This window comes from Buceros rhinoceros, unplaced genomic scaffold, assembly GCF_000710305.1.
Source record: "Buceros rhinoceros silvestris isolate BGI_N320 unplaced genomic scaffold, ASM71030v1 scaffold33901, whole genome shotgun sequence".
NCBI classification, from domain to species: Eukaryota; Metazoa; Chordata; class Aves; order Bucerotiformes; family Bucerotidae; genus Buceros; species Buceros rhinoceros.
This window is the reverse complement of record NW_010395381.1, coordinates 1,998-13,277: the sequence shown is the minus strand read 5'-3', so window position 1 is coordinate 13,277 and position 11,280 is coordinate 1,998. Positions and strand designations below refer to the sequence as shown.

Below are 11,280 nucleotides of genomic sequence, written 5' to 3'. Positions count from 1 at the left end.
GGCGCCGAATGGGGATGGGGGAGGGCTGCGCCTCCCGGGGCTGCCGTGGCCCTTCGACGTGACTTTTTCCAGACCGCAATCACTCTAATGCGGTTTGCAGGAAAATGGAACTGTCCCTTAAACTTGGCTCGGTTAAATTGGAAACTAAAAGCTAGCACCGCCTCAGAGCAGCTGGACAAACCAAACAGAGCCGTCGCTTCATGAGGGGTATTTATAACACAGTTCGATTATTTCAGCAAAATAACTGTTGTGCGCATTAAAAAAAACAAAGACGGGATAGTATTGTTACAGTGTGAGTTAGTGACGAGGACCGAAAACAAGCTCAGTTCCTGCTCCCAGACGGTTCAACATGACCAGTTTCCCCCTTCTGTAGCTGTTGTAGTCGTGACTGTGCTCTCGGGTTTTATTATTTTTTTCTTGCATGTGGGAAAACTGCTTCTCACGAGACTTGTAGCCAAAACCGAGGAGAGTTTCTTGCTGGGCACATAAAGTTAGACGCCTAAAAATGTGTGTTTAGGAAAGGAGATTATGTCTTTAAAAGAATCCCCCTGGCTCCTGAGATTTTCTTGCTGGGACTTTTGAGGTCGGGTGGATGGCAGGGTGCCTACAAGTTAGACAAACAGGACAGTGAAGGACATACAGTATTAGCACAGGCATTTGATGGATGGTTATATGGCAGCTAACTAGACCGAGAACAAATTCTCACTAATTTTTTTACACTGTTTTAAGATTTCTTCCTTTGCGGCAGTGACGGTGACATAATGTAATAAAAATGTTTAAAATGATATGGTATTAGGACTGCCTCTGGAGAAAATAGACCTCAGAGATGTCTGTTATTGAGCTTGTTCATACTCGGAGCAGTATTGTTTAGAGGCTTGGGTCATGCTGAGGACCTCTTGGGGCACAGCTGAGCTTTGTTCATGGATGCAAGTTCTGGAAGCAAGATGAGCAGCTTGATGTGATAGAATGTGAGCCTGGGAGGAACTGAGTGTTGCCTTGTCCTGGTCCGGCTTCAGTAGTATCACCTTCTCACTAAGAATCTATTTAATCAAGTATGGAAACTGGAGAGGGGTTTTTCATTGATTCTTTGTACTGAAAGGCACTAGCAGATGGTTCTTTTCCATCTTTGGCATTTCCTGCTTGGAATTACTTCAAGCAAATGTGTGTATTTTTGAGAGGGAATTATCTGAAGGGTGCTGCACAATAGACACAATTTCTGTTTGCTTTTTAGTCTCACAGTGGGTCAGTTTCAGTCTTTGCTAAAGAACAATTCTAGTTGTAATCCCGTTTCTAACATCAGTGAACTCATTCAGGCTTTAAGCATCACCTAATCAGTGTTTTAGGGGGGTTTGTATGAAAAGCCAGGTGAGGAGGTTCAGCTATGACCTGCGTAAAAACCTTGAATAGTGGTCTTTTGGAGTGGGAAAACTCAAAATGGTGAGGAAAGTCCATAGTGTTAAGATAATTGGCAGTTACATCTTCATGTTTTGGCATACTGATACTGTTGCTGCCAAACACAACTGCAGTTTATAACTTCTTTACCAATGTATAAATGTGAAAAAATACCAGATGAATGTAATAGGTGTTCATCCTGACACAGATATAAATCTTTTTTTTTTGTTACTCTTTTTTTTCCCAGCCTAGTAATTCGTGGTGAAAAGGATGAACAAGCAGTGTTGTGCAGCAGAGATAAAACTTACCACATGAAAATAGCAGATACCTCAAATATGCTGCTATTTATTCCTGGTTGCAAAACTCCAGAACAGCTAAAGGCAGATCAAGCATCTTGTAATATTATTCATTCACAGGTATGTCAGTCTGGGGTTTTGCTTGTTTGCTTTAATTCTCTACTTTCTTATTCTCTAAAATACCTTATATTTTATCCAAGATGCATATGTGAAACCTGGCTGTGATTCACTTGCCTAAACATAGGCTTCTAATGCCACTGTAGATGCCTTGTGGTATTGGTCTAACGTCGAGGTGCCGTTACAGAAGGTTCTGAGTGTCCTGTAGGATCGTTGTATTTTGAACAGCCCCAGGAGGGAGTGTTTATAAATACGATTTTTACACAGGGGGCATGCTATTCCTCATGGTGTCCAAAATGGTTCTAGGGCCCTTGTTTAGGCAACTGAAGTTCATCCATAGTGTATGATAATTATTGTTTCTAGGAAGTTAAAACTTTGGTTTATTTTCAGTGGATAGTAATTACTTGTGGTAGGTATTAAAAGCTTTCAAAGAAAACCCAATTTCTCAGTGTTAGGAACTATTTTTAAATAAGCTGTTTGCAAATTGATTCGTAGGAGTGCTTTCCCCAAAAGGCAGATTATACCGTGTCATGCTGAATATTATTTTTTAAATACAGAAAAATATTCAAAGGTGACTCTCTTTCAACTGGCATATGGAAAGATTTGTTGGAGTGAATGATTTTAGAGTTCTCAGTTTAAAGAATTTGTTCCCTGCTGCTCTGGAGCATAGTTAATAAGATTCTACTAAAAATAGTTAGGCAAATATTATTACTAGGTCATTATTTGCGTAATGGATATAATGACATCATTGAGGAGTAATCCTGCTTGTCCGCAAATGAATGTAATAATCGAAACAGCATCATTTCTTCTGTGAAGTCAGCAGTACAGCTAACAGAAAAAGTTAATTCAAACTAAAATAGATTAATGAGAAAGTAATATTCTTCCATATTCTTTTTCTGCTACATTTAATGATCTCACTAGTCTTCTGAATTCACACACATCAAAATACTATGTGATTTGCTTAGGAATTATTTTTATAGTTCTATTTCTAAGAGAGTTCTTAACATTTTTTTAAAAAAGTTATATGGTGTATTGATGCTGCAAACTGTGAAACCTAGCAAAAGATACTGCGTTTAGTCAGTACTTAAGGGCTTTGCTGCCCTTCTCCTGCAGTCTTGGTGATGCTCTTTGTACCACTAACAAGGTTAAAACTCGTGTCCAAAGCATATGCCATTTTACTCATCTTAAAAGATCAGCTACAGTTATGAGCTTTGCATTATAAATTAGAAGTATTTTCTTTTCTGTGCAGAGTACCTTTTTGTTCATTACCAAATTGCTCAGGAAAGAATTTGGCAGGAAGAAAAAAATCCAACACTTAGGTAAATGCTATTTGACATGGAGGGAAAGAAAAGATTAGAAGTCTATCAGAAAGTTAGTATTTACCTGAATTTTGTGCTAAGCAAGCTACGGAGTTGTTAGATGAAAAGCTAAGAGCTTTCTCTGTGTAAAAATTTGGATAGGATTTCTTCTACATGTAGGTGATTTGCTTTATAGTTGATTTAAATGAAACATTATTTTAAAGTTTGTGGGATTTTTTTAATGGATGTCCTTAGGAAAAAAAAAAAGTAGTCTGGTAAAGCATTTAGGGTATTTTAAAGTACTATCTGAAGGCTTTTTCATAGTGGCTTTTTTACGAGGGGCTAGTGGTTGGGTCAGGAGTGACAAACTGGAGCCTGTTCTGCCTCTGCCATTCTCTGCCCACCTCTATTCATTTGGCAAATAGCAGGAACAAAGCTGAAAGGCCTCCCCAGTATTCTGTTCAATTCAAAGAATCTTCTAGGAGGTCCAAGCGGTACGCTGTGAAGCACCTCAGGATTACTCTGAAGGTGAAGTTTTATTAGATTAGTGTTTTGATTCGATTACACCTGAGCTTCCTGTTGCACGCTTTGAATTTGTGTGTTGAGGCAGAATAAAGAACAGATTTCTTGTTAGTTGTGTACAAGTATAGCAACTGTCTCGTTAATGTCTGTTTTACTTGAGCTTAGTGATATGATGATTAAGGTGTAAAAAGAGATGAAGTAGATCCCAAGCATGGGAAGAAGTCGTTAAGATGGAAACAGGATAAGGCAGGAGGTGTTTTATGTCAGTAATATAACTTAGTATTAAGAGGAAAAAAAATGATGGGGACTGCAGGAATATATCCCTTGGCAATACACTATCATTTGCATGTAGAGATGAGTTGTTCACTTTGTCATAGGCACTATGAACATATTTTTATCAAGCAGCAGTGGATTTTTATTCTTCGTTGCCTGCAGTAACTTTTTTTAATTGAAAATATTACAGTTATTGTTTCATCTTTACAGTATTTCCCTATTAATGAATTCTTATTCTCGGTGACTAGATTAACCCTTTTTGCTATTAATTTTTGGTAAGCTTCTTTGAATCCAAATGTTTTTAAAAGTCACTGTTTTTTCTTGTAGATTGCTGGTTTCTCCAATAACTATTGGGAATTAAGAAGATGTCGACCGAAACTGAAGAAACTGAGGAAGCTTTTAATGGAAGATCCATATGAAGGGCCAGACAGTCAGAAAGATCACACTTTGACATTTTCAAAGGTAAATCAGCTATGTAAATGACTTCCTTGTAATTGGTAATGGGCAAATCAAAGTGAAGATACATTCTTAACTAGAAAAATACCATTGCTCCCGACTTGGCATTGTTCCTTTTGTGTTTCCCATAGTCTAATAGATCTCAAGTACTTAATCCAATTTTTTTATTTTTTGATAGGAATTATTCCTATGTTATGATAAAAAAAACTTTTATATTGGAGTTGATTTAGAAAGCCTGTAAGGTGAATAAAGGAATTGACAAAACCCATTTCCTATGGATTTAAGTCTTGTGTTCTTTCCCTTTACTTCACTCCTCATGATACAATACCTTCTGTTCCTCCCACGTCTCTTAAATCTTTACCACAGTATCCACAGCACCCTCCCATCTCACCCAGTCATTGTTCTGCAAGAGCTGTATGTATTGTGGCTGGGTTTCTGCTACATGTCCGCTAATTAGTTAGCAGACACCAAAACACAACATGTAACTGTTGGAGAAGGCTTTTCCTCAGTGGAGGTACTAAGTTGGAGTCCTGACTTCTGTCCAAAAGTGTTAATTGATTTTCGTGTTGCCTTTTCTTTGAATCTGAGATTAGAATGTGATTTAGGAAAGACAGAACACATTCACTTTTCATGCCTGCTGAGATCCTTTACTTATGAGTCCTGTGCTAGTTTGACATCCTGGGAATACAGGTATATTGCTTTTGCAGAGCACAAAGACTTCCCTGTAGTTAGACTGGTTTTTATATTGAAAAACCCTTTGAGGAAATGTTGCAAGTTACAGGAAAATTTGCAGAGAGTGTGGTAAACCTTAGAAAATTCAGAGTCTGGGGGGGAAAAAAAAAGTCAATATTGTAAGTTTTTCTTTCATTATGTCTTAAAATGCTTGTTGAAGCAAAGGAGGAGTAAGGATAACCTGGCTTGTTTCCTTCTTTTTTTCCCTTGTTGCAGTATACAACTGAAGATTTGTTAAGTCTGATTCAAGCAAGTGAAGAAGAAATACTGCACCACTTGCAGGTTATAGATGCCTGCAAAATTGAAGGTATTCATTTCTAAAGAATATTATTGCCTATGAGAAAATAACCACGTGGGGTTTTTCCCCCTAAAATATCTGTGTTGTCTTTTTCTAAGGCCCATTCCACATCCTTGTCTTTCAAAGTGCAACTTACTTTGAAGTACTGAGATCTGCTTCTCTATGCTCTGCTGCTGTGAAGCTGATCAAAAGGATAAAACTAAGCAGGCATTGACCAGTCTGGCTCTTGCCAGAGTAATTCCTTCTCTGCTTCTACAAACACTGGCATTGGAGTATCCCACCATAGCGTAAATATTTTTTGGCTGCTTGCCCTCTTCATGGATGAGTGGGTACTGCTTTTTGCAGTTCTAGAGGCAAAAATAGCTGATCCTTAGGTAACCCTAAGCCTTTCACAGTCTTCAGTTCCTTCCAGACTGGGTTTATCTCAGGTGCCTTACTTTGGGACAGGTCCCACTCATCATTTACTTGGCCAAGCCCAGATCGTCACCTAGATGCCAGGTGACAGCAGTCCTTGAATCATAGACTAACGACTGGGCAGAACCAAGCTCTGGAGGTTATCGGGTCCAAACTTCTGCTTTAGAACAGGGCCAACTTGGACATGGCTGCTGAGGGCCTCAGCTGGTTGAGTTCTGAGCATTTGCAAGGATGGAGATGGCAAAACTTGTGCCCAGGCTGTTCCAGTGTTTGATTGTCTAGAGGGAGAAAAAAAATTCTAATACCTAGGTGGAATTTCCCTTGTTGTGACCCGTGCTTGTTGCCTCCTGTCCCATCACTGAGCATCACTGGGAAGACTTCTGCTCTGACTTCTCCATGCTGTCCTATTAGGGCAATCTCCCTTGTCATTTACAGCTGCACAGCGCCATTTTGCCCAGTCTGTGCTTTGTCACATCTAGATTTCTGTGAACTTGGCTGGATCTGAACTGACACTTTGCAGGGCCAGTGCAGCCAGTTCTCTTCATGCAGTTCTGTGTCTGAATTAACTGTTAGTTTTTCCAGGTCTTCATCTTGAGATGAGATCTAGAGTATCTTTTTATCTTTACAAAACCAGTTATGAATAATCGAGATAATTTAACTTTTTTCTCCTTTATATTAGCTCTTACTATTCTGTTCTTTTTTTCCGCTTTAATCCTGAAAAGGAGAGAATGTTGTCACTGTACTTTGTAAAGGTGTGAACTAAATGTCCAGGCTCCTGTAATGTATATTCAGGGGAACAGAATTAAGGTGTTAATGTTTTCCTTCTAACACTGTTTTGTCGTTTTCTATTTGGCAGGATATTGGAGAATTCTAGAATTTGATTATGAGATGAAACTCTTGAATCATGTGACTCAGCTGATAGACTCAGAGTCCTGGTCTTTAAGTAAGGTTCCTTTACGTACCTGCCTTGAGGAACTCGGATCTTTAGAGCCCACGTAAGCAATTAGTTTTAGTACTTAATATTTTCTACAGTCATTACTAACTATTACTAATTGCAATAGTTATTAATTATTTATTAGAGTTATAGTCTTATAACTCTACATTCCAGTTACCATGGTGTTAATGATATATTTTCTTTGGCTCTAAAATATACATGGGCATTAGTAGTGTAGGCAGACAGGTTAGTAAACTGATTTTAGTGTCTGTTGGTAATGTTTCCATTGATTCAATTGTAGGAACATTACTGCTGAATTGTAAATGATGGAAGCAGCATGTACTTAAGCTGTAAATTGCTTGAAACCCTTGTTCTGAAGCTATAGCCAGCCAAGAATGTTCAGCTTACCTCCTGTCCAGTGCCCGAGATGCTGGTGTGTTTTCTGGTGTAAAACTGATTTCAGATTGTTTACTGTACTGCCGTTGGGAGTCATGACATAATTTAAGATGATCATTCAAACAGTCTGAAGTTTACAATATGTAGCATTTTCCATTTATTGGGCCTTTGGCTCAAAAAGAACTCTTGCTTTAGCGTTAGTGCCTGCAGTTAGGCTGTAATTTTGTGGCAGAGTTGTAGAAAAATGCCTGCTATTCAGTAAGGGATAATTAACTGCCAAATTTGTGACTTGCGTCACTTCTTGTTGGAAAGCAGTGACCTTGCAAGAGTCTCTTTCTCCTTATTCTCCTTATGCCTTTTAGTCTTTGCTAGTTATAACTAGAAAGTGGAAAAGACTTTTGGGGGTGACATGCTGAATTAAATCCTGTCTGTCCTTTCTGTTCCCTTTTGTCCTCTCTTAACTTACTTCTAAGTTTCTATCAATTTGTTCATTGTAGCCATGAAGATGTGTCCAATATTGTCCTTGATTTTTTTTTTTTTTTTTTTTTTTTTCCTTCAGATGATACCATTTGTTTATTTTAGCCATGAAAATGTGTCCAATATTTTCCTTGGTTTTTTTTTTTTTTTTTTTTGCTTTACCTGTTCCTTCATCTTTTTCTTGGTAACTGTTTCTATAATGTCCTAATGAACAGTTTTAAAACTTGATTTCTAATTTTCTTTTTTTTTTTTCAGAGAGATGATAGAACATATTCTTTTAAGTTATGGAAGGAAGTACATTGATGATGGTAAGCTTGGGGAAACGTGCGTTTTAATTTTGCGTTAAGGAAACAGTTATTCATGAGTAACTGAGGTTTTTTCTTTTAAGACGGCCCAAAAAATGATTTTGCTAAGATATCAGTAAAAAGAGGGAGTGAACAGTGAGCTAAAGATCAGTAAGGTTGATAATAGTCCTTTTTCCTAGGAAACTTTCTATTAAACTGTACAAGACAGTAGGGAAAAATCAGGTACTATCAGAGGAAGCCGAAGTGATTTATTAGGTGTCTACAAGCTATAATTTTGTGACTAAAAATGGATCACTTGTAAATTCAGATGGAATCTCTCTTTAGATTCTCTTAGCAGGTCTTGGATATCATGTGTTTAAGTAACTAATTGTGCTATTGTGGATAGTCAGTGGCATGTCAGTTTCCCTGAATTGAGCTTGCCTGAAGTAGACATCTGCCTTTGGTCCCCTGAACTGCATAAGATCCATTGACTATTGATTAAATCTCTGTTGCCCATCTCACACGTAGACAGAGTATTTCAGTGCTTTAGTCTCAATATGAATTCTTCCCACAGCTGCTTTCATCTTGCCTTTGGCTGAAGTAAAAGTTGTACTCAACCTTAAAGGACATAGGAAAGTAGTTGGAGTGACATGGATTGTCATCTTGGTATACTTAGGCAGTTGCACAAGGAACGAGATTGAGTTGCGGGAAGTCCAGATGACTGAAGAAATGGAAGGAAGAGTTTATGCCTGGTGGTGTTCAGAGAATTTTAGTCAAGGCAGTGAGAGTGAAAAGAAATTCTCCTTATTCCTTTAATCATCTCACATTGTAAAGATGATTAAGGAAATGAAAGGTTTGTTGAATTGTTCAACCACGGACAGCACAGGCTTTAATACAAGCCATTCAGAAACAGGAATGAAAGCTGTAGGAAAAGCAGTGTTACTGTTGAAGGGGAGAAGCAGTTATTGGGAGGGATATATATATATCTCAGTTGACATGAGTGAATATTGTAGCTCGAACAGTGCTGCACACTCACATAATATTCTGCTCAATTTGTTCTTGAGAATGAGATGATACCATCATTTATCCAAAGTAATACCAAGTCCGGTTACTCCCTGAGAAAAAGAAAAACCAGGATACTTGGTTTGTAGAAGACTGTAGAACAGAATGGAAATACAAGGCTGTTCTCTTTTGTCAAAAAGCAAGAACCCACGATGACCTGTTGTTTTTCTTCAGGAGGGGAGATTTACTTTGAAATGCATGAAGATAAAATATGCAGAGCTACAGCACAGATGCTTTTGCAGAATGCAGTTAAATTCAATCTGTCAGAGTTTCAGGAAGTCTGGCAACAAAGCGTCCCTGAAGGGATGACAACAAGGCTTGATCAGCTTAAGGTAAAAACATAAAGAAGTGTGGGTTCATTTGTGAGTAGGTTGTTAACTGACTTGTCCTGTGTAGGTTTTATCCAATAATGGGGACTGACTGTGCTATTTCTGTCGGATTTTGAGGTAAAGTACTTCTTCTGATGTCTTCTGAGCATCAGCAGTCCGAAATCATGACAATTCAGATTTCTCTGACACCTTTCATCGTTTGAAGAAAAGTTGTAGCTGTCCTGTTAATACTTGTAAATGTAACTAGAACAGAAGCTGAAGCTGTTGTCGAGCGGACTGTAGTGACAGCCAGTAGAGTAGCAAGCACTAGAAATCCTTTTGCTGAAAGGAAGCACAGCAATCTTGGAACTCAATGGATTTCCCCCTCCCTTCCTGTCACAAAGGAAATTACAATTACTGCCCATAAAACAGTACCTTTAGATACTTTTTCTCGTATCTATTCTGTGCCTCTAGTCGTGCAGTTTTAGGCAGCTTTGGAGGTGCAAAAGGCAACTCGTATGGATTACTGCCAGAAAGAAGGAAGTTTAATTGTTTTGTCTTAACATTTTCTCTCTGATGCTGATCTATAGGGCTTGGCTCTTGTGGATAAAAGCTCAAGACCTGAGACCATCTTTCTGCTAAAAGTAGAAGACTTACCTGAAGACAATCAGGAAAGATTCAACAGCTTATTCAGCATACGGGAAAAGTGGACTGAAGAGGATATTACCCCTTATATACAGTAAGGATAGATTTCTTTTTATTAAAATATAATTAGTGTGATATTCTTCCCCTTTTGCACAGCTGACTTCTTATCAGCTTAATTGCCTCATTCCATTTTAAATGAATATGAATTCCATATGAATAGAATCCTCACCCCTGAGAACTTCAGCTGTATTTGTTGGATTTAAACTTGTGTTAAAAAATCTGATCCTGCTAAAGTTTAATGGGCGATAACTCTGTCTTGTTTGATTGAGGCAGACTTGACATTCGCAATCAAGTCTCCATATTTATATAATAAGAACTATAAAGCAATGGGGCTTCCTGTACTGACCCCTTCGTTCTTTTGGTGGTTAACACTAATCAAACCTTTATGAGTAACTCTAGATTTACTGAAATATTAAGTAGCTCAAAGCTCACCGTTTTGCTAGACTGAAAACCCTTTGGAGAACAGCAACAATAAAAACTAACCAAACCCCCTAAAAAACAAAATCTTTGTTTCTGAAGTAAATCATAGGTTGGAAAAAACTTACGATCATCGAGTCCAACCAATAACCTAACACTGGCAGGTCACCACTAAACCATGTCCCTCAGCACCACATCTACATGTCTTTTAAATCCCTCCAGGAATGGGGACTCCACCACTTCCCTGGGCAGCCTGGTCCAATGCTTGACAGCTCTTCTGGTGAAGAAACTTTTCCTGATATCCAACCTAAACCTCCTCTGGTGCGACTTGAGGCCATTTCCTCTCGTCCTATATGATAATGTATAGAATAATGTAGCGTTGCCTGTTGCTTAGGTGTCAAGCTAACCTCTAAACTTCATATAATTTAAAGCATTGTGTGATAGTTACAGCAGTGTTTTTTTTCTCCTAATACCCTAATCCAGTTTCTTGCTGTATTTACAAGTATTTCATGAATTCATTTTGTACGAGAATATTTCTAATGCCAATGTCACCTGCTTTATTTCCTCTACAGAGACTTATGTGCAGACAAGCAGACAGTTGGTGCTCTTCTGACAAAATATGCTCGCTCCTCGACGCAGAATGGTGTTAAAGTTTATAACTCTAGAAGACCCATCTCATAACAAGTTTTAAGAAGTGAGAATGCAGAATGGAGAAACTGTGAACATTGCTTGTCGCTGCCTTCTGAGGAAGGAGTTGTCAACTGATAATATACAGTGTTCTTGAGTTTATTTTTCTGCTCGGCTAAGTAGAACATGAGGGCACTTGCCTCTTGTAAGAAGCTACAGTGTCAGCAGCCATGCCTGCCTTCCTTTGCCCATCTTCTTTTTCCTTGGTGTCT

General features: G+C 38.4%; 1 protein-coding gene across 1 annotated transcript; it reads left to right on the top strand.

The window, feature by feature from the left end:
* Positions 1-1,639: 1,639 nt before the first annotated feature.
* On the top strand, positions 1,640-11,062 carry DSCC1 (DNA replication and sister chromatid cohesion 1; the record flags this gene model as incomplete). The annotated part of the gene is made up of 8 exons (XM_010145537.1): positions 1,640-1,808; positions 4,226-4,360; positions 5,303-5,393; positions 6,655-6,793; positions 7,861-7,913; positions 9,126-9,283; positions 9,850-9,998; positions 10,954-11,062. Coding segments are annotated over 8 exons (1,003 nt in total), but the record flags the coding sequence as incomplete, so codon positions are not given.
* Between the last annotated feature and the right edge of the window lie 218 nt (positions 11,063-11,280).